At 41.4% G+C, this 24,645-nt stretch overlaps 1 protein-coding gene across 1 annotated transcript in view; it reads left to right on the top strand.

Moving 5' to 3' along the window:
- Positions 1–24,332, top strand: part of LOC124262295 (tetraspanin-8-like) — a 66,490-nt gene extending 42,158 nt beyond the window's left edge. Inside the window, exons 3-10 of the mRNA XM_046696783.1 lie at positions 7,939–8,036; positions 12,310–12,519; positions 15,759–15,851; positions 17,482–17,559; positions 19,056–19,130; positions 19,551–19,691; positions 21,804–21,887; positions 22,905–24,332. Of these exons, the coding sequence (XP_046552739.1) occupies positions 7,971–8,036; positions 12,310–12,519; positions 15,759–15,851; positions 17,482–17,559; positions 19,056–19,130; positions 19,551–19,691; positions 21,804–21,887; positions 22,905–22,964 (807 nt within the window). The 5' untranslated portion in view covers positions 7,939–7,970 and the 3' untranslated portion in view covers positions 22,965–24,332. The remainder of the gene's footprint in view (positions 1–7,938; positions 8,037–12,309; positions 12,520–15,758; positions 15,852–17,481; positions 17,560–19,055; positions 19,131–19,550; positions 19,692–21,803; positions 21,888–22,904) is intronic.
- The last annotated feature ends 313 nt before the right edge of the window (positions 24,333–24,645 follow it).

The raw sequence follows: 24,645 nt of genomic DNA, 5'->3' as shown, positions 1-24,645 counted from the left end.
AAGCTATGTCCCTTTGTGGCTTTTATATTATCCCAGTTATCAAGTTTGTTTTGTCTGTTTGGTGCTTAATGCAGCACTCCGCAATATTCCAGCTATACAGTGGCAGTCTGTATATAATCAAGTCTAGACCAGGCAATCTGGTGATCAACATCAGGAGCATCAATTTACAGAATTGGGATACAATGACATGTATCCAGTTCTAACCTCACGGGTCCCTATTATCAAGCTCTATCCATCTGGTGGCTCCCTAATATCAATCTCTGTCCATCTGGTGACTCCCTATTATCAATCTCTGTCCATCTGGTGGCTCCCTATTATCAAGCTCTATCCATCTGGTGGCTCCCTATTATCAAGCCCTGTCCATCTGGTGACTCCTATTATCAAGCCCTGTCCATCTGGTGACTCCTATTATCAAGCCCTGTCCATCTGGTGACTCCTATTATCAATCCCTGTCCAACTGGTGACTCCCTATTATCAAGCCCTGTCCATCTGGTGGCTCCCTATTATCAAGCCCTGTGCATCTGGTGACTCCTGTTATCAAGCCATGTCCATCTGGTGGCTCCCTATTATCAAGCCCTGTCCAACTGGTGACTCCCTATTATCAATCCCTGTCCAACTGGTGACTCCCTATTATCAAACCCTGTCCATCTGGTGGCTCCCTATTATCAAGCCCTGTGCATCTGGTGACTCCTATTATCAAGCCCTGTCCATCTGGTGGCTCCCTATTATCAAGCCCTGTGCATCTGGTGACTCCTATTATCAATCCCTGTCCAACTGGTGACTCCCTATTATCAAGCCCTGTCCATCTGGTGACTCCCTATTATCAATCTCTGTCCATCTGGTGGCTCCCTATTATATAACCCTGTCCATCTGGTGGCTCCCTATTATCAAGCCCTGTGCATCTAAAGACTCCCTATTATCAAGCCCTGTGCATCTAAAGACTCCCTATTATCAAGCCCTGTCCATCTGGTGACTCCTATTATCGAGCCCTGTCCATCTGGTGGCTCCCTATTATTGAGCCCTGTCCATCTGGTGACTCCCTATTATCAATCTCTGTCCATCTGGTGGCTCAATTATCAAACTCTATCCATCTGGTGACTCCCTATTATCGAGCCCTGTGCATCTAAAGACTCCCTATTATCAAGCCCTGTGCATCTAAAGACTCCCTATTATCAAGCCCTGTCCATCTGGTGACTCCTATTATCGAACCCTGTCCATCTGGTGGCTCCCTATTATTGAGCCCTGTCCATCTGGTGACTCCCTATTATCAATCTCTGTCCATCTGGTGGCTCAATTATCAAACTCTATCCATCTGGTGACTCCCTATTATCGAGCCCTGTCAATCTGTTGGCTCCCTATTATCAATCCCTGTCCATCAGATGACTCCCAATTTTCAAGCTCTGTCCATCTGGTGGCTCCCTATTATCTGGTGGCTCCCTATTATCTGGTGGCTCCCTATTATTGAGCCCTGTCCATCTGATGGCTCCCTATTATTGAGCCCTGTCCATCTGGTGGCTCCCTATTATCCAGCCCTGTGCATGTGGTGGCTCCCTATTATCTGGTGGCTCCATATTATCGAGCCCTGTCCATCTGGTGGCTCCCTATTATCTGGTGGCTCCATATTATCGAGCCCTGTCCATCTGGTGGCTCCATATTATCCAGCCCTGTCCATCTGGTGCCTCCATATTATCCAGCCCTGTCCATCTGGTGGCTTCCTATTATCCAGCACTATCGATCTGATGACTCCCTATTGCTCTCAAACCTACATATACACTCACAGTTCCATCTGATGGAGGTCAAGAGATCTGTTGCATGCACTGACTCCTTATAGCTAAGTGTGATATTCTGAGCCATGCTGTCAGTAAGTGTGTATCTGATGTTTATTTTCATCTGTCCTTTTCCGATTAGTTGTAAACACATTTGGTCTCCTCATGTGTTCATGACAAGTGCATGCTCCCATCATACATTGAACTTATACAAGCTCAACGTCATCATCAACTTCAACTCCCTCACATCAACGCTCACTGCCACCAAGGCACATGTTATGAGACTTCTACAGAGTATACATTCATTTTCATGAAAAGGTCTAGATTTGCTTTCAATATTTAATTGGATCATTGGTGGTCCAGACTTTTAAGGTTTTCAATTCACTGTTGCGATCTGCATCTCTGTGCATACTTGAAACCTGTGAACATGGGTTCAAATCCCTGTTCGCCCAGATTATTTTTCTTGCTCTGTCAGCACCATGTACATGTTGGTGGGCTTCTGCAAGGTGGTAAACACCTGACACCTGCATCACTTCCAGCTTTCATCTCTCAAGTTGTTTACACTCTAGGATTATTTTTTTCTTTTCTGTATGCATTAAAGCAAAGCAGCACCAGTTTTATAAGCCTTGTTCTTTAATCAAGAAAACTTGGTCAACAACATGCAAGCAAATGTTATCATATATTGCAGAAGGTGTCTATTTGCTAAGTGTTTGATCAGTATTTTAGAAGTTGGTGAGTTAACAGCTATTATGAAGCATATGCAACTTTATGGATGACAACTTCTTGTTCATTGCATAGAGCGACGTTTCGATATTCTTACACCATTATGAAGCTAATAAACACTTTTTAGCTTGATAACGGTATAAGAATCTATATTAAAAAATTGCCCCATGCAACAAAGAAGAATTGTATTTTTATTTTTTATAAACAAGAAGTTGTCATGCTTCATCATTTGTGTCTATTTGCTGTTCATTGTTTAAAATACTTGAGACATTTACTGGAATAAGCCATAGAAGTGCCTTATAATGATTTAATGGAGGCAGTACAGACAGTTTCAACATGTCAGATTACTACAGTCTGTTTGCAGTGAAAACGTACCGATGAATTTCACTTTAAACAAAAAAGTAAATCAAACAAAGTGAAATTAGAAGTACGAATCCTCATGATTTTACCTTGCCAATTGAACATTTAAATCTCAGAATTTTATTCAACTTATGATAAAAGTTGTTTAACAAACGATCATAGTTTCAAATCGCTATTGTTGGTTTGTATTACAAGGGGGTATGCACATTAAATGAAACACTGAGAAGAAGTAGGGTTGGTCTAAGATAACACTCATCACGTACTGCACGTGCATTTGTATCACTGTTCTAATTACTGCGTTTACAAACCAATAATAGCGATTTGAATCTATGATCGTCTGTTAAACAACTTTTATCCTGTTGAATAACATTCTGAAATTTATATGTTTAATTGGCAAGGTAAAATTATGAGGATTCGCAATCTTAATTTCACTTTATTTGATTTAGTTTTTTGTTTAAAGTGAAATTCATCGGTACGTTTTCACTGCAAACAGACTATAAGTGAGGGTACAGCTTTCTGGAAATGGGAGTCTTAATTCATTTGGCCAAGTTTGTTTAGCAGTCATATTTTGGTAAAAATAACCCACTTGATTAAGAAAATACGAATCCTTTTATACTGAGTGAGCATTAGGGCCACAGGAAGATGGGTAGGTCAGGAGGGGGCAGGTGAGATACTGCAGGGCTCTATCTGTGTAACAGGGCCACAGGAAGATGGGTAGGTCAGGAGGGGGCAGGTGAGATACTGCAGGGCTCTATCTGTGTAACAGGGCCACAGGAAGATGGGTAGGTCAGGAGGGGGCAGGTGAGATACTACAGGGCTCTATCTGTGTAACAGGGCCACAGGAAGATGGGTAGGGCAGGTGAGATACTACAGGGCTCTATCTGTGTAACAGGGCCACAGGAAGATGGGTAGGGCAGGAGGGGGCAGGTGAGATACTACAGGGCTCTATCTGTGTAACTGGGCCACAGGAAGATGGGTAGGTCAGGAGGGGGCAGGTGAGATACTACAGGGCTCTATCTGTGTACCAGGGCCACAGGAAGATGGGTAGGTCAGGAGGGGGGCAGGTGAGACACTACAGGGCTCTATCTGTGTAACTGGGCCACAGGAAGATGGGTAGGGCAGGTGGGGCCAGGTGAGATACTGCAGGGCTCTATCTGTGTAACAGGGGTACAGGAAGATGGGTAGGGCAGGTGGGACCAGGTGAGATACTACAGGGCTCTATCTGTGTAACAGGGCCACAGGAAGATGGGTAGGTCAGGAGGGGGCAGGTGAGATACTACAGGGCTCTATCTGTGTAACAGGGCCACAGGAAGATGGGTAGGTCAGGTGGGGGCAGGTGAGATACTACAGGGCTCTATCTGTGTAACAGGGCCACAGGAAGATGGGTAGGTCAGGAGGGGGCAGGTGAGATACTACAGGGCTCTATCTGTGTAACTGGGCCACAGGAAGATGGGTAGGTCAGGTGGGGCCAGGTGAGATACTACAGGGCTCTATCTGTGTAACAGGGGTACAGGAGGATGGGTAGGTCAGGGGGCAGGTGAGATACTACAGGGCTCTATCTGTGTAACTGGGCCACAGGAAGATGGGTAGGTCAGGAGGGGCCAGGTGAGATACTACAGGGCTCTATCTGTGTAACTGGGCCACAGGAAGATGGGTAGGTCAGGAGGGGGCAGGTGAGATACTACAGGGCTCTATCTGTGTAACAGGGCCACAGGAAGATGGGTAGGTCAGGTGGGGCAGGTGAGATACTACAGGGCTCTATCTGTGTACCAGGGCCACAGGAAGTTGGGTAGGGCAGGTGAGATACTACAGGGCTCTATCTGTGTAACTGGGCCACAGGAAGTTGGGTAGGGCAGGTGAGATACTACAGGGCTCTATCTGTGTACCAGGGCCACAGGAGGGCGTGTCAAGCGAGATGCTCTGTGTGATACTAACAGAGCAGCAGCTTCGTCAGTGGTGAACTACCTGTACATGTGCATGTCTGGTTTATGTTGGATGTAATCAGGTGATCCAGGTGGGGCAGGTCTGAATTACACCCAGCCACCTTGATTCTCCTGGCTCCAGTACACGACTGCCATTGCTGTTTACACAGTGTACCTGTTGACGACATTGCGCTGTAATTATAGACACACCACTCTCCCTCCTTTGGATTAACTGTTACTTTGTCGGGGGAAGGTGCCAGCTGCCAGGTACCGTGTGAACAGGTCGGCTGGCTCCTGTGAGGCCAACAGCGACTATGTTTGTGTTTCTGTTGTGTGTTTCTTGCCAAGAAATCAATGGTGTATTTTTATACAGTCAAAACTTTGTTGTTAGGGAAGCATCATTATTGTTTGGGTTTATTGTGGAGAGGGAGGGGATTTGTGTTAGAGGCTGAGTATATTTTGGATGCTGCTTCAAGATGTTACAATATTCTTCTGTGGATGGATGTACAATGGACAGAATATCAATGGACAGTTCAACAACTGTCATTACTCATCCTTTCTGTTACTTACTTTCCCTTGGATAAGTGAGTTAATATCAGCAATTTTGCAGTTATTCGCAGCTTACCCTTGGATAACATGGGTGGTCTCAAGAGCCAAAATTATCTATGGTAGACCCAAACATTTTCTGTAGACCAGAGTTTTTATGTGTTAAGTACATTTTGAAATCAAGTCTAGTGTTTATCCCACTAAATGATTCTTCTTCATATTGGTGATCATATTCAGAAGATCATTTTTGGTGATCATATTCTGAAGGTCATCATTGGTGATCATATTCTGAGGGTCATAATTTGTGATCATATTCTGAAGGTCATCACTTGTGATCATATTATGAAGGCCATCACTGGTGATCATATCCTGAAGTTCATCATTTTCTTTTGTCATTGCTTGAAACCAAACATCTTGGATTCAGCAGTAGTAAAGGCCTGATCGTCTTTCATATCAAAGGAAGGGGTAAAGGTGTGTGTGTGTGTTATAATATTTACACCACTCTAACATTTTTTTATGATGTTATTTATTCATCACTGAATTCGAAATGTTTGAACCATTTGTCTCTTAAGAAAGGCAGGATACTATATGGATGACAACCTATTTATTATATCATTATGTGACAGTTTGGTATAGATTCTTATAGCGTTGTCAAGAAAGAATGAACTTTTAAAATGTCAGTCAAACAGATAATTCATCTCTTGTTGAAGATGTGGGGTTGAAAATTCACAGATTCTACTCTGTGCAATATTTTTGTCCCAAAGAGAGGACTCAGCATTTTCCATATGCATTGGCAGCCCTGAATACATATATTCTTGGCAAACACATGGCCTGCTGGGCTATTCCACTGCACTCCAAGAAAATGTCCATTACTTTTATCTTGAGTCTAATTCTCATGGAGAAAGTTATTTGTCTAGTTTGAAAATAGTTTTGATTAAGTTGTGTTTAGTCTGTTTTGGGTGTCACATGAAGATGGTCATTTTGACAAGTGCTGGCTCATGAGAAGGTAAACAGACTTTCAGGAAGTGTTTCTTGTTTAAAAAGTAGACAATCTGAGTCTGTAGAATGATGGGTATTTGGCTATTACGCTAGACTGAGTCCACCTAAGACAGGCATGGTGTCTTCAGACAGCATTCAGCAAGATAATCTTCTGTGATATATTTGTTACTCAGGAAGAACATATTCAAATAACATTGCAAGGATTTTAACTTAGTGATGTGGAAAACTGTATATAGCTCAACTATTGTAAGGGATAATAGTCTGTGTGTATGTGTGTATCTGTGTGATTGTCACTCCACAGTCAGAAGTATTGTACTCACATAAAACAGAAACGACAATCCAGTGATTGATATTATGAGTGAGTGAGTATGGTTTTGCATCTCGTTTAGCAATATTCCAGCAATATCATAGTGGGGCACAGCAGAAATGGGCTTCACACATTGTACAATGTACCCATTAACCCGGGTTCGATTCCTCACATGGGTACAATGCGTGAAGCCCGGTTCTGGTGTCCCTTGCTGTGATATTGCTGGAATATTGCTAAAAGTGGCATAAAACAATACTCACTGACTCACCCATGCCATCCTGTAGCTAGAGATGTTCTGTGACCACACCATACTCAATACTCGCCAGCCATTGTGGATATCTCATTTCCAGCAGTCTACCATTTCAGCATAAGAGCAATTTTGGATACACTGTGTACTAAGACAAGAGCCCTAATTAACTCAGTGCAACACATTTACCAGTTCTTACTGAAATGCTTTTGTACAAATTTTACCATTTATTTCCAAACCAGATGATTTACAAATTGGTACTTATAGTTATAATATTCTGAGGGCAGATCTTTGTTTCTGAAATAATTGAGGTGCACACTGGGTAATTGATAACACCTTGTTCAAGGACTGATTCAGGTTACAAGTTAAGTGTCTGAATTATCAGGGAGGACGGAATGAGCACTCTCATGGGATCTCTGCCAGTAATTGGTTCTCTGGATCTTTTCATGACTTTTACAAGTCACTATTACAAGCAAATGAGATAATTGTGATTATTTGATAATAAAGTAAATTATATTTTTTTAGGGGAGCTCAGACGTATCTGTAAACGGATTGACTTGGAATGTGATATTTTGGGAAATCATTGTCTTTGCACTTTGGTTCAGTAGCTTATTTCAAAGTGATTTCTGTCTTGAACATGTAAAGACAATGCGTTATTGTTGAATTATGAAATATGTTTTCAGCTTTTTATGTTCCTTGTTATTAATAAATACATTTCTTGCATAACAAATGACCCACCCAAAGTATCACAAAAGCCAAATAATTCTTATAATTCTGTGTTTTACAGAGACAAAATCATCAACATTTAAAAAAAAAAAAAAAATTCATAAAAAAAATCTATTAGGACACTGTACCATTAGGTCAATGACTGTCACATGTTGTTTTTTTCCTATTTTGCCTCTTACTTTTAAATACTGACAAAGGACATATTGTGTAATAAAACAAAACAGCCCGACTCTCAGCAAACTTATTCAAATATGCCCTAATAGGGTAAGTGAGGAAAATGCAAACCTATATTGTTTTTTAGTAGTGATACACAGCATTTTCACTGTCATCCGAATGTTTCAGCCCGAGTGACTAAAGCCGAGTGATATTTCAAGATGGCGGAGGGAGGCTGTGCAACATGCTCCAGATACATGCTCATCATCTTCAACTTCATCTTCTGGGTAAGATTAACTTTAAACTGAAAAGATCCTTTTCATCAGCAACTGGGAACAAGGTTGGATGACATGTTAATTTAGATGAAAAAATGTCCAGCCTGTAGAAGGAAGGTTGTATACTCTAGGGTTGCGCAATATAACCGGTTTACCGGTATTTACAGGTTCAGACATGAAAACGATACATATTGCGATACGTTGATCGGAAACTGGTATTTTGACATCAATTTGGAAAACTTTGTAACACTTGGAAATCTTCGGATATTTCCTTGTTTCATTTGTGCCAAATATTATTTACATTTTTATTTTGTCATGATTGAAAGTTTTTATTAAAGCTTAATCTAGCATAGTGATTTTATTGTGTCCTTGCTTTATAAATCATGCATTAACTTCGATTATAAGTAGTTTCTTGTTTAAAAATACTTCTTGCAATATATTGCAATGCATATCACAGTATATGCTTTCGCATGGCAATATGAAAATTCTCTGCAATACCCATCCCTAGTATACTCCCAAATAATATAGAGCATTTAATTTGGCTGCACACTGAACAGGGGTAATACTTTGAGATACAGATACAGTATGTATTGTAATATTACTGAATGAAACTACTTTCCTAATGGTGTTGATCACTAGGGTGTAAATGTTATATATAGGATTAAAACTTTGTCGGAAAAGTTCAAATTCTTGTACTTTTTTTTGTCCCATCTGGAATTTGAATGAGCACTCTCAGAGTGAGCACCTAATTCATACAAGGTCAGTGATCTAACCTCAGCCACACTAGAAACTGGAAGTCAGTGACAACTGGTAGTCCAGATTACATACTTTCTGTACTCCACTGAAGAGCGTAAACAAGCATGGCTCCCATGGCCAAATGCACATGGGTTACAATAATGTCTTCCTTCTATGATGATGAATACACTGAACAAATTTGTCACGAAAGCTTGATTTTAATTTTATTTTCAAAACAATATTCACAACCATCTTATTACGGATTACAGAGTGAGTGAGTTTAGTTTTATGCCTCTTTTAGCAATATTCCAGCAATATCATGGCGGGGGACCCCAGAAATGGGCTTTATACTTTGTACCCATGTGGGGAATCGAATCGGGTCTTTGGCGTGACTGCCCCTCCACTCTGAAGGAAGACCATATAGGTCCTGGGGCTATTTATGATAATGACACATAATGGCTGGCATTGTCATTGTCCATGTCATTGTGCTGCTGACAGTGCCCACAGCGTGTGTAGAGGTGTACTTTGTACCGATGTAACAGTCCATCTAGACACAAGCCAGAAAGTCTCTACCAATACACAAGCCAGATAGTCTCTACCCAGACACAAGCCAGATAGTATCTACCCAGACACAAGCCAGATAGTATCTACCCAGACACAAGCCAGATAGTCTCTACCCAGACACAAGCCAGATAGTCTCTACCCAGACACAAGCCAGATAGTCTCTACCCAGACACAATCCAGATAGTCTCTACCCAGACACAAGCCAGATAGTCTCTACCCAGACACAAGCCAGATAGTCTCTGCAGACACACCCAGACACAAGCCAGATAGTCTCTACCCAGACACAAGCCAGATAGTATCTACCCAGACACAAGCCAGATAATCTCTACACAGACACAATCCAGATAGTCTCTACCCAGACACAAGCCAGATAGTCTCTACCATCAAATGACTCTCTGTAATGGCATTGGATATTTGGAAATCTGTGAACGTAAACACTGACACTTCTTGAATTGCCACTCAGTGAGAAGACACAGAAGTTAGTAGTTTGCTTTGAAGTGGAATAAACACTTTGAAGTGGAATAAACACCAGATGGTCATTTTGTATCAACATGTTCATGTTTTCTGATATCTGGTAATGTTCCACTACCAAGATCTGCCACTGTAGTGAACTCTAATGTCCCTGCCAAGGGTGTGGTTGGTTTGCTGTTTAACGCTGCACTCAGCAATATTCCAGCAATATTCCAGCAATATGCAGTGGTCTGTAAATAATCGAGTCTGTACCAGACAGTCTAGTGATCAACATCATGAGCATCGATCTACACAATTAGGATATGATGACATGTATCAACCAAGTTCAGTGAGCCTGACCACCCGATCCTGTTAGTCGCCTCTCACGACAAGCATGGGTTACTGAAGACCAATTCTAACCCGGATCTTCATGGATGGCTTCACTCCGGCACTCCCAAAGTTGATATACGCAGCACTATGCCAAGGGTATAGAGCATGTGTAAGGGTTATCTCTATATAGTGAAACCTTGTTAATCCAGACCCTGATAATCTGGAAAGCCTCACATTCTAGATCGTACTGATGAGAATAATTGTCCAGATACAACAATCAATCAGTTGTGATAATCTCCCAAACGATGGGATTATGTTATGGCCTATTTGTTCATATTACTAAGCTGCTGACTTTGCTAGGGGTGGGTGAGTGAGTGAGTGAGTTGAAGGTTTACGTCGCATCGGCAATGTTTCAGCCTGTAGCGACAAGAACAAGTATGCAAACACATTTTAATTATAAAGTTCAAATGGGTTTCTCAAAATACATGCTTCTTCAATACTCAATTATCCACAAAGAGAAAATGTCAAAGCACCAATTTAAAACCAAGCAATTTGTCTCACACATTACATAGTTACAATTTATGATACAGATCAGACTCTCTCAAGTAGTTCACAATGAGATGTCCTCCCATGGTGGAAAACAGATCTTTCAGATTATTGCTTCATAATGTGAGTCTTGCACCTGAACAGTCCACACAGCCAAGCAGAGGTGCTTGTGTACAGCTGTACTTACAGATAATTCAGCCAGCCAATTATATGAAGCGATGGTAATTATTATTCAGATTAGACATTTTTCGCTCTTCAAATTCAAATTCTTTTATAGTTCAGTAATAATCATAATACATGTACTACCGACTGGCTGAGTAATCAGAGTTCGCCAGTGTGTGGTGTTCAGTTGAAACAGACTGTAGTCAGCTCACCATTAATCTGTGACTAAAACAACATTCATCCAAATGGCATGGCGGGAACAGACCAGGCCTACAAAGCAGCATCTCTCTCGGTGACCATGATGTCATTAGTTAAGAATTTTAATCTAGATGAGTTCTGTGGGAGCTTGGGGGTGTGGGGGGTGGGGTGTGTGTGTGTGTGTTAGCCTAGTGGTTAAAGCATTGGCTCGTCACGCCAAAGGCCCGTGTTCGATTCCCTACATGGGTACAATGTGTGAAGCCCATTTCTGGTGTCCCCCGCTGTCATTTTGCTGGAATATTGCTAAAAGCGGTGTAAACCCATACTCACTCACTCACTCACTGTGGGAGCCTGGTAATTCGGGTCGATGAGGTTGGATTGATAAAAGAAGCTCATATGTAATGATCATTTTTTCTCTTTTCAGAAGTAAGGCTGGTGGCCAAAATAACATAATTAATTGAAGAAACTTGTTTCTCTTTCATTAGATATTATGTACCAGTTAGCACTTCAGGTGAAATAAACATTTAAATTATCTTTTTTTGTTCAATTACCTTCCTGATATAAACTACACAAATAATCCTGATTAAGCAGATAAAGTAATGCATATAATTTTCAATGTTTCCATCAGAATAGTATATTTTCATACTGGTCCCGTCAAGATTGTGAGTACAAATGTCTGGGATAATGGTTGCAATACTGCCCATGTGACATAAAGTTTTAGCTCACTTAATCACTCTGACCCATGAAGATCGTTTTAGAACTGATCTTCAGCAACCCATGCTTGTCATAAAAGGCAACTAACAGGATCGGGTGGTCAGGCTCGCTGACTTGGTTGATGCATGTCATCAGTTCCCAATTGCGTAGATGGATGCTCATGCTGTTGATCACTGGATTGTCTGGTCCAGACTCGATTAATTACAGACGGCATAAAACTAAACTCACTCACTCACTCTGGGTATGTTTGTTATAAGAGAAAAGTGAATAAATCCAATGGTCAAACTCACTGACTTTGCTGATTTATGTCATTGTATCCCACTTGTGTTAATCGGTGCTCATGATGCCAGTCACTGGTTTGTCTGGTCCAGACTGCTGTCATACAGCTGGAATGTTGTTGACTGCAGTGTTAAACTACACCAAACAACCTTATATATGGATTTAGAGTTTGTGAATCTCTGGTATATTTTGGTAATGGCAACTCTGAATTGTACGCATTGTGAACGTAACTAACATTAAGTACTGTATTTACATTGTCAATATACATACAACGGGATGATATCAATGTCTAATTTGTGTTTTGCAGGTCTCAGGAGGCGCTATTCTTGGGACAGGAATATTTGTCTTGGTGTCAGATGAAGTGGATAAGTTCCTCAAGTCCATTGATGTCGGGCTGCCCGTAGGATTCTTGTACACGGCAGCGTATATTATGATAGCCGTGGGATCGTTTGTGTTCTTTGTGGGATTCTGTGGCTGTTGTGGTGCTGTGCGGGAAAGTGCCTTCATGCTGGGAATTGTAAGTTTATCAAACGGTTTAGTCGCTTGTATTAAGAAAATATCTTTATTGCAGGTATCTACTCATAAACACTGGAAAGAATTGTGAATGACCTGTTAATGAGGCAATTCTGGTGCTACCACTGTTGTAAGTCATTGTTAAGTGTGGAAGTTACTACGAATGGAATCCTTGACTGACAACCCAAGTAGGTGTAACCAATTGGTGGTTTTAATTCATTAAGTCTATTATTTCCTACTTGGGGGTCCCACCTTTTTTGCATAAGATCCAGGGTAAAAGTTTTGATAGTTACGATCATGATAGCTGTACAATTGTTGTAAGTGTATAATAGAGTATGGGGGTGAGTTTGGTTTTACGCGGCTTTTAGCACTATTCCAGCAATATCACAGCAAGGGACACCAGATATGGGCTTCACACCTTGTACCCATGTGGGGAATCGAACCCAGATCTTCTATGACGAGCGACCGCTTTAACCACTGGGCTACCCCACCGCCCCGAGTGTATATTAGAGTATGGGAGTAATGAGCACCATGTGGGGAATCGAACCTGGATCTTCTACGTGACGAGCGACCGCTTTAACCACTAGGCTACCCCACCGCCCCGAGTGTATATTAAAGTATGGGAGTAATGAGCACCATGTGGGGAATCAAACCTGGATCTTCTATGTGACGAATACCGCTTTAACCACTCAGGCTACCCCCGCCGAAAGTGTATATTAGAGTATGGGAGTAATGAGCACCATGTGGGGAATCAAACCCAGATCTTCTATGACGAAACGACCGCTTTAACCACTGGGCTACCCCAATCACCCGAGTGTATATTAGAGTATGGGAGTAATGAGCACCATGTGGGGAATCAAACCTGGATCTTCTACGTGACGAGCGACCGCTTTAACCACTAGGCTACCCCACCGCCCCGAGTGTATATTAAAGTATGGGAGTAATGAGCACCATGTGGGGAATCAAACCCAGATCTTCTATGTGACGAGCTACCGCTTTAACCACTAGGCTACCCCACCGTCCCGAGTGTATATTAGAGTATGGGAGTAATGAGCTCCATGTGGGGAATCAAACCCAGATCTTCTATGACGAGTGACCGCTTTGACCACTGGGCTACCCCAATCACCGAGTGTATATTAGAGTATGGGAGTAATGAGCACCATGTGGGGAATCAAACCCAGATCTTCTATGTGACGAGTGACCGCTTTAACCACTCAGCTACCCCACCGCCCCGAGTGTATATTAGAGTATGGGAGTAATGAGCACCATGTGGGGAATCAAACCCAGATCTTCTATGTGACGAAATTTGACCGCTTTAACACACTAGGCTACCCCATCGCCCTGAGTGTATATTAAAGTATGGGAGTAATGAGCACCATGTGGGAATCAAACCCAGATCTTCTATGACGAAGCGACCGCTTTAACCACTGGGCTACCCCCGCCTGAGTTTATATTAGAGTATGGGAGTAATGAGCTCCATGTGGGGAATCAAACCCAGATCTTCTATGACGAGCGACCGCTTTGACCACTGGGCTACCCCACCGCCCCGAGTGTATATTAGAGTATGGGAGTAATGAGCACCATGTGGGGAATCAAACCCAGATCTTCTATGTGACGAGTGACCGCTTTAACCACTCAGCTACCCCACCGCCCCGAGTGTATATTAGAGTATGGGAGTAATGAGCACCATGTGGGGAATCAAACCCAGATCTTCTATGTGACGAGCGACCGCTTTAACCACTAGGCTACCCACCGGCCCGAGTGTATATTAGAGTATGGGAGTATTGAGCACCATGTGGGGAATCGAACCCAGATCTTCTATGTGACGAGCGACCGCTTTTAACCACTGGGCTACCCCAATCGCTCGAAAGTATATATTAGAGTATGGAAGTAATGGGCACCATGTGGGAATCAAACCCAGATCTTCTATGTGACGAAGTGACCGCTTTAACCACTAGGCTACCCCACAGCCCTGAGTTTATATTAGAGTATGGGAGTAATGAGCACCATGTGGGGAATCAATCCCAGATCTTCTATGTGACGAGTGACCGCTTTAACCACTAGGCTACCCCCGCCCGAGTGTATATTAGAGTATGGGAGTATTGAGCACCATGTAGAATCGAACCCAGATCTTCTATGACAAGCGACGCTTTAACCACTAGGCTACCCACGCCCGAAAGTGTATATTAGAGTAATGACCACCTCAAAACGACGACTGTTGTAATGCTGTGTTAGAGTATGGAAGGTAACATCATTGTAGTGCTATGACCAACAAAGTGTCTGTTAGAGTGTGGGAGTTACGATGACTGTATCCCTTAGATTGCTTTGTAGATTGGATCCAAGTTGCAAGTGGATTGGGTGGTCACTGTATAGCTGGAATATTGTTGAGTGTGGCCTTTAACAACAAACAAAAGCACAGAGCAGGCTTTCTGTTGTGCCCAATGCATGGGTAACCACATGAGCTTGTTAGTGCAGAGTTCAGTCCCTTATCTGTGCTAGGATCTGCTATTTCAGTTCTGTGACTTGGCTTTTCAGCACTGTGCCTGTCCATTTACATATCACTTTCAGCCTCTCCTCCTATAGTGAGGTGACATATTACTCAAGAGAAGTTAAGAACACACAATTTTGTCATGAAAGAGGGGTGTTCTTTATTTTCTTTTGAATAGTATAGGTGAGGTGAGGTGAAATGGGGTTTAACGTCGCAATCAAGAATCTTTCGCTCACATGATGACGTGCATGCACATGTGTGTTTGGCTGCTTGTACTAGTCCAGACTTAAGCTGCTTGTATAGTGCTAGCCCACTGAGATACCATGCTGCAGTGAAGCATGAATACCCCTCTCAGACACATTATACTGACTCCGAGCCAACCAGTCCTTGTTGTACCCATTAATGCCGAGAGCCAGTCAGAGACCAACAAGTACCATGGTTTAACGTCTTTTGGTATGACACGGCCGGGGATCAAACCCTTGACCCTCCACTCTCTGGGCAGACGCTCTAACCACTACACCATGGAGGCGGTCTTTGAATAGTATAGTTTTAATACAGGTGATAGTTGCAATACAAAGGGGGACACTGTTACAGGGTGTCAGTGGATGTTGTATTTCAAGAGGAGTAACTCCCTACTCACTCACTCACTCACTCACTCACTCACTCATACACCTCTGTTTCACCTGACTGTTAACTATATTCCACTGATTCTTCCCCAAACCTACATCCTGGTAACATGGACGTTCTTGTTGCAGTACATCGGCTGTATGGCGGTAGTGATGTGTGGTGAGCTCGGAGCCGGCATCTACGTCGCGGTGGAGAAGGGATATGTGAGTATAGACTCTGTCGTGCACATTTCTGTGACAAACATATTCATCAGTTGTGGCAGCCATCTTGGATTTTTGTCATAAGAATATTCCCTGCACTATACTTCAACCAAACTGAATATATTACCCGTAACTATGATGCCTAACAAACATGATTACATGTATACATATGGCTTATGTTTATAACAAATCACAGGATCTGACATCCTTCCAAACAGCTTATTAAATATTAAACACCTTAACCACTGGGCTAGTCCGTCACCCCAGGAATGTAATGAATGCCATTCCTGCAGTAATACAAATCTGGCATTACCCCAGATCAGTAACTGATTCATCAGGTAAAATTCATTTGTGAAATTTTGGTTTCTATTTTGAGATAAATAATTAATTCTGTGCAACATGGATAATGTTTTACATGTTCAGGGTTGTAGCTACCTTTATAAAAAAAACAACAAACGGGCTTACACATGATTGTTGCTATAAAGGTTGGGCAAAGCCCTCAATACTATCTGAATATATAGCTTTGCAACCTATCAGGCTTACACGTAAAAATTGACTTGCTACGCGTCTGATGTTTCACAAGCCATGGTATTCATAATGTCGTGATCTGCAGCATGACATGGTTGAGAGTGCATCTTCTCGGAGAGTGAAAGACTATTCACTATAGACAAACTTAATGGAATCCAACTTTTTTTTATTTCTTGAGTGTTACGTTTCCATACAGATTCTTGTACCGTTGTCAAGCAGGTACTGGTTGCTCAATCCTCGGAAAGACCTTTCTCTCCTTGCCAGGTGTTTGGCATTAAGGGAAAACGCAGACTGGTCGTCTGTAGTCGGTACATATTGTCTGAGTCAGGTACCCATGTTACACTGGGGCATGGTATCTCAGTGCATAAGGGGCGGTGGGGTAGCCTAGTGGTTAAAGCGTTCGCTCGTCACGCCGAAGACCTGGGTTCGATTGCCCACATGCTCTCAAACTCACTCACTCACTCACTCATTGCACAAGCACAGTAATACTGGTGTAAGTCAGAACTAATACAAGCAGCAATACACACATCTGCATGTCGCCATTGTAAGTGAGGTAATTTTTAAGGTTTTACCCGTGTTAAAGGTTCTGTATAACTACATTCACACTTCATGCACTCATATGTTGTGTGGGGCGGTGGGGTAGCCTAGTGGTTAAAGCGTTGGCTCGTCACGCCGAAGACCCGGGTTCGATTCCCCACATGGGCACAATGTGTTAAGCCCATTTCTGGTGTCCCCCGCCGTGATATTGCTGGAATATTGCTAAAAGCGGCGTAAAACTAAACTCAGTCAGTCAGTCATATGTTGTGATGCTTTACCTCTTCTCAAGTTTCACATGTCCTGTTTCACATATTACAATTGGAAAGTCGAGGTCATTCACACTTCATGCACTCATGAGTGAGTGAGTGAGTGTGGTTTACGCCACCTTTAGCAATATTCCAGCAACATCACAGCAGAGGACACCAGAAATGGGCTTCAAACATTGTACTCATGTGGGGAATCGAACCTCGTCCTCAGCATGACAAGCAATCACTTTAACCACTAGGCTACCCCACCAGCCTTATATATTATGAAGTTTTACTTGATTCACATGTCATGTTTCACATATTTCAGTTGGAAAGTGAAGGTCAGGGGGGTGCTGATAGACACGGTTAAGAACTACACAGGGGCAGGCAACTCTACCATTGACTTCCTACAGATTGAGGTGAGTGTTGCACAGGGGCAGACAACTCCCTACAGATATATACAAAATTCTGATACACTAATTTGTTGATGCGAGTGTTACCCAGGGGCAGACAACTCGACCACTGACTTCTTACATATCAAAGTGTGTTAAACAGGGGGAGACAAATCTAGTCGTGAAACAGCAATCTGACTACTTACATACAGATATTTGTTTCCAGGTCAAAATAAGTTTTTGTACGAATCACACATTCATGAAGTTTACTTCAGTGAATAATGTACAAAATAGCACTACATCTTGCTTATCGTTGATACAACAATGCGTACCATATTTCCACTAATAAACACCTGGGCGCTTATTTTTCCAACACCTGGTGTTAATTGTAAATTGCAGCTTCAACGATTACATACTATCCATGAAACTGTGCCATGTGGAGAACTGGAAGTTATGACTAAAGGGACCATACCTTAATAAATATATTTTTGGATCAAGGGAGAATACATTTATTAAAACCGTACCCGGTGCTTATTAGGTGCCCGACGCTTATTACAGACTCAACACTTATTAGAGGAAACATGGTATATCAGTGTTGTGTGTTTATGCAATATGATACATGATTTGATATGTTTATTACTAAATCTACAAAAAATAGTCAGTAATGCAGAAAATGTCACTACAACTTGTTTATTGTCAGTTAGACCTATGTATTGTGGTGCATATTTCCAGCATATTACACACTTGACCAGCACACAAACAGATGCAAATAATAAGTCATCTAAAAAGCCATTTGTTTTTTCAGGATTATGTTTGTTTTTGTCAATGGTTAAAATAAAGCAAATAGACTGACTCAAGTGGGTAAAATGTTCTGAATATGCAAAGAAAACTGTCTGAGGGGAACGCATGAAGTACATGGTGATCTAGACTACCAGTTGTCTGACTTCCATTTTTTAAGCCTAAGTGGCTGTGTGGGTTAGATCATTGACTTTGTGATCTGGCGATTAGGTGCCTCATTTTGAAAGTGTGGGTTTGAATCCCAGGTGGAACTCTCCCCACCCCCACTGCCCCCCACCCACCCACTGCCCTCCCAAAAACAAGTATGAGAATCTGTACTTTCTGAGAAAGTGTAATTCAAATATTAACATTTGTTACATTTCTTGCATCATTTGATATTTGGTGACATGTTATCTGCAGTATAGACTAATGCTTAGTCTCTGAATATATATAATATATTAATTTTAATTTGCTAATGGTAGCAAACAAGCACATTTAAATTGAAAAGGAGCCCTAGAGAGACCAGAGATTCAGAACCTGAACCTGAGGGAATCTAGACTTGCTTTATTTAGGGCTTTAGCACTGCAGAGAGGGCTTGGCAGTAGGGAAAATAATGTGGTTCAGGGACTGTGAGACAGACTATCTGAAGTAATGCAGGCAATGCAAGTCATCAATACCAAAACTCAAGCCCCCAGCGAGACACATGAGGGCATGTTTATGAGCTGATGTTGTGCTCGGTGTTTCAGTTCAACTGCTGCGGGGCTGACAACTACACAGACTACAGGAACAGCGAATGGGTGTTGAATCAGATGCCACCAAAGGTTCTTCTTTTTGTCAATTTATGCCAAATATATTTATCCTACATCTGACAATGCTTCCACCTGGTGGACTATATGATAAATGGGACGCTTCGCTCACATGTATTCATACACAGTTCCTAACGATATGTCATTGAGTAAAAATCACAGCAGATAAGAATATTTAAAAATAATTTTGTAAGCTTTCTGCAACATTTCAATATTGAGTCATAATTGGTAAGCCACTGATGATATATGTTCATGTTCATCCTAAATATCCTAAAAATGTGAACGAGATAATTAGACGTGCATGATTGAACAGTTCATAGTGTAAACAGCCCGATCTGGAGTGTCAGACTGGAGTGTCAGACTGGAAGGTTCTTTAAACTCTGTTTTGGTGTGACTTTGTGACAAATCTGTAATTACCAATGTTATTTCCTTCAGCGGTATGTGCCCGACACATGCTGTCGTGGAAAGGGTCAAGATGTCAAGTCTCACAAGCCAGCTAACGTGACTATTTGTCGGGAGGAGGCGGAGCCTGGCAGCCCCATCCAACCAGAGGACAGGACTCAGCTGCAGCAACGGGTGCGTTTGATTGAGAGTTGTCATCATCTACCCTTATAATATAACTACACCACCATGCCATTGTGATAAATTTGGTGAACCTATTCGCCACTGAAGTTTCCAAAGTGAACCTATTCACCACTGAAGCTTCCAAAGTGAACCTATTCACCACTGAAGCTTCCAAAGTGAACCTATTCACCACTGAAGCTTCCAAAGTGAACCTATTCACCACTGAAGCTTCCAAAGTGAACCTATTCACCACTGAAGCTTCCAAAGTGAACCTATTCACCACTCAAGCTTCCAAAGTGAACTTATTCACCACTGAAGCTTCCAAAGTGAACCTATTCACCACTAAAGCTTCCAAAGTGAACCTATTCACCACTGGAAGCTTCCAAAGTGAACCTATTCACCACTGAAGCTTCCAAAAAGTGAAGCTTCCAAAGTGAACCTATTCACCACCGAAGCTTCCAAAGAATTCACCACTGGAAGCTTCCAAAGTGAACCTATTCACCACTGAAGCTTCCAAAGTGAACTTATTCACCCACTGAAGCTTCCAAAGTGAACTTATTCACCACTGAAGCTTCCAAAGTGAACCTATTCGCCACTGAAGCTTCCAAAGTGAACCTATTTGCCACTGAAGCTTCCAAAGTGAACCTATTCACCACTGAAGCTTCCAAAGTGAACCTGTTCACCACTGAAGCTTCCAAGTGAGTGTGAACTTCCTATTCACCACTGGAATTCAAAGTGCCACTGAGCCAGCTTCCAAAGTGAACCTATTCACCACTGGAAGCTTCCAAAGTGAACCTATTCACCACTCAAGCTTCCAAAGTGAACCTATTCACCACTGAAGCTTCCAAAGTGAACCTATTCACCACTCAAGCTTCCAAAGTCTTAATCAATCTAATCAGCAACAAAGTGACCTGAGAAGTACTGGGCTAGAATTGATCTTGAAAAATTCCATGCTTGTCATACCAGATGACTAACAATGATGGGTGGTCAGACTCACTGACTTGGTTGACGAATTATCATTTCCCAGTTGTGTCGATCATAGATTATGATGTCCAGCACTGGACTGTCCACTCTCTGGGTGACAGACAAGGGCCAAGCTTGATATTTGCAGACCACAGTTATACAGCTGGAATATTGCTAACTGCGGCTTAAATTGACAAACAAAGTTGACAATTCAAATCATGGTCACTCTACAAACTTAGCTGACAGTCCATTCACCTAGAGCTTTTAAAAGAAAATACATGTATGTAAAGGAAATAGTTAGATCAATGAAGTTTTAGAGAAGCTATGAAACCTGTTTCAAATATTGTTATAAGTGAGTGATAACATGATGGTTAGACTTGTAATTACTTTTAATGTCGCTAGGAAGATGTTCTGCCGTTATGGGTTGATTTTAATGGATTATTCATGATATGGTACAAGGTCAGATCAGCTTCTTTTAAAAGCATGGTGCTCTTTGTGATAGCGCAAACAATTCCCGAAGAATTTAGTGTAGTAGATGTACTGTTTTCATCTCAATATAAAATATATAATATAATTCACAATACTTTCTGAAGCACCCTGGCTCACTGATATATCTGTTCTCCCTACAGGAAATATTTAGTTCAGTAGATGTGTTATCTTTCTCAAAATATATCTGTATAAAGTTTTAAATATGCTAATGTTATGATGAAAAATGGGGATGCACAATCTTCTTTCTGAGTGAGTGAGTTAATATATAACGTCACATCGGCAATATCTCAGCCATATCGTGACGATTCTTTCTGAAGCATCCTGAGTCACTTATACAGTGTATACTGGACCTGTGAAGATCGGGTAAGAATATTGATCTTCAGTAACCTGTGAAGGTCTGGGTTAGAATATTGATCTTCAGTAACCCATGCTTGTCATAAGAGGCGACTAATGGGATCGGGTGGTCAGGCTCGCTGACTTGGTTGACACATGTCATCGATTCCCAGTTGCGCAGATCGATGCTCATGCTGTTGATCACTGGGTTGTCTGGTCCAGATTCGATTATTTACAGACCGCCGCCATAAAGCTGGAATATTGATGATTTCAGCATAAAACTAAACTCACTCACTCACTCAGTGTATACTGAGTCACATGGTAATTTGTTTGTTTCAGGGCTGTTTTCCAGCTATCAGAGATTGGATTGGCAGTCAAAGCATCATTTTGATATGTGTTGGCGTTGGAATTGCATTGATACAGGTAATTGTCACCTATACTTGGAATGCAAGGTGTGAATGTTCCACAAAATTCATCAGTACAATGATACAATGGATTGGTTAGAAATGCTTAAATCAAAAGTACTGTAGCCCTCATTCTAGTCTGTCTCACAGTCCCTGAACCACATTCATTTCCCTACTGCCAAGCCCTCTCTGCAGTGCTAAAGCCCTAAATAAAGCAAGTCTAGATTTCCTCAGGTTCTGAATCTCTGGTCTCCCTAGGGCTCCTTTTCAATATAAATGGGCTTGTTTGTTACTATCAAAATTATATATATTCAGAGACTAAGCCTTAGTCTACCCTCATTCCTGTGTTGGAGGGGCAGACAGGGAAGGGAAGTAACTCTTCACCCATTGATAGTTTAACAATTATCTGAGTAAGAGAACTGAGAGTCAAGGAATTTTGTACAATATTGACTTCGACTTTCTTAATCATTATAGCTAAGGAAAAACTGAATAATCAACTCACATGAATGTAAGCTTTATTCAAGGCATATTGGTATAATATAAATGATTTTTCATAGTCGAATAAACTGATGACCCATTGTATATTTTGATATACAGTTTGGACTAAATATATTCTGAACCCCTGTTGACTGATGTTTGGAATTCCCCTAGCCTATAACTGTCAACAAAAGACCAGTGTTGATTTTAAGATAAGCTATGGCCGTCATATTGGATTCTTTAAGAAAGAATTTTAAAAAAATCAAGTGAGCTCATCAGGTACCTTGAACTCAAGAAAAGTGCTATGCACTTAGAAGCTAAGTGAATGTGACTTAAGAAATACCATACTACTTTCATTTGGTTGTTTGAGAAACTTTATTTGAGGATTGAAGAATTCTTCAAAGGAAAGGTTTAAGAGAGTCTTAAGAAACTTTGTGAATACCAGTACCAAATCTAAACTCTCACATGTGTCACAATATAACATTTAGTGACAGGTGAGTGACGAATCATTCTTTGACTAACTGTTAAAATGATGAAAATGTTATTTTCTTTTCTTCAGATACTGGGCATAATATTTGCAGTATGTTTGTGTCGGAACCGATCGGAGTACTATGATTAGAAAGACAGACCGAAAGAAGATAACAAGTCGAAAACCACATGAAATTCCAGGATAATATATAGAATTACACTGTTCCAAGCTTTAGAGGAGGCTAGACAACATAACCAGGCTTCCAGAAGAACCTATGTGGGATGTGTTACCTGTTCATTGAGGGAGTCAGTAGGATGTGGCTCCCTCTCATACACCCCGCCCATAGAGCACTGTCGCCCCAGCCCCAGGACACTGTCACCCAACACCCCTGTCGCCCCACCCCCAGAACACTGTCGCCCCACCCCCAAAACCCTGTCACTCCAGGGATGTGGCTTCCAGTCAAACGCCCTACCCCCAGAACACTGTTGCCGTAGCTCCCAGTCACCCGCAATACCCGCCAAACACTGTATTGTCCTCCTGGTTTCCTGAATTATTATAACCAGGATATATTAACATGGAGTAGGAAAGTATTTAACAATGGTAAACATACACTTTGAGGTAATTTCCTTGGCGTGGATAGCATGTTTGTTTTCCAAGTAAACTAGAGTTACATGCCCTTGAAAATAGTTCGGCAACTAGACTATTTCTTTCTCTATGCGCTTTTGCGCTCTTCTTTCAGGTTACGGAAAGGGACAAGTCAGCCATTTTATACAGCCCTACTAGTCATCCTTACTAGTCAGCCGTTCTAGTCTGCCCTACTAGTCATCCTCACTAGTCAGCCGTTCTAGTCTGCCCTACTAGTCATCCTTACTAGTCAGCCGTTCTAGTCTGCCCTACTAGTCATCCTCACTAGTCAGCCGTTCTAGTCTGCCCTACTAGTCATCCTCACTAGTCAGCCGTTCTAGTCTGCCCTACTAGTCATCCTCAATAGTCAGTCGTTCTAGTCTGCCCTACTAGTCATCCTCACTAGTCAGCCGTTCTAGTCTTCTGTAAATATTGATGGTGTTAAGTTTGGGTTTTATGATATTTCTTTCCATGTTAACTATTCATCCCAACATAAAATCTAACAGAATGCTAGTTACACATTTGTGTCAGTATTTTGAATTATTTTGTTATATTGTGGTTGTAAATCCTTTGTACGAAGTTCAATTCTATCCTTTATACATATCGACTATGAAAGAATAAATGCAAATGGTATTCTATATTTGGAATTTAGATTGTTTATAGTTTTATTATAGTTAAAGATTAGTTTATTTGTGTGTTATTGTTTTGTGAATGTGGAATGGGTGATGTCCACTAAAAATGACAATACTGAAAAATGTTACGTTATTTTCATGCAGAGAAGCATATTTTCATGAAATGAAAAAAGTGTTTAAGCTAAAACTTGTATTGACAAGTTAATAAACTAACATGCAACTACATGAAAGTTTGACACTTGGCCAGAATAGATATCAGGGGTTCAAAAATCCCATCGCCCGATGCCCGGGACAAGTCAGTTTTCATTTCGGGCAATCAGATAATGGTATCTTACTTGTCCGTGGGCTACTAGATAATTTCCACTTATGGTTTCAAACTGCAAATAAACTTTGATTTAATTTCATATCTGCTCAAAACGTAGCTATTAAATTTTGCAATGATAATAAAGTAGAGTTATCTGTTATATTTATCACTTTACAATAAATAGTCCAGTAAACATTAACATCAAATACCATGTTGATTTCTTCTTTCATAATTACATCATCATAATTATGTCATAAAATCAGGGCAAGTG

Source organism: Haliotis rubra, unplaced genomic scaffold (assembly GCF_003918875.1).
Source record: "Haliotis rubra isolate DU_JTF1 unplaced genomic scaffold, ASM391887v1 Scf83, whole genome shotgun sequence".
In the NCBI taxonomy this organism is placed as follows: Eukaryota; Metazoa; Mollusca; class Gastropoda; order Lepetellida; family Haliotidae; genus Haliotis; species Haliotis rubra.
Note: the sequence above shows the minus strand (reverse complement) of the source record. Positions and strands in the feature narration are given on the sequence as shown.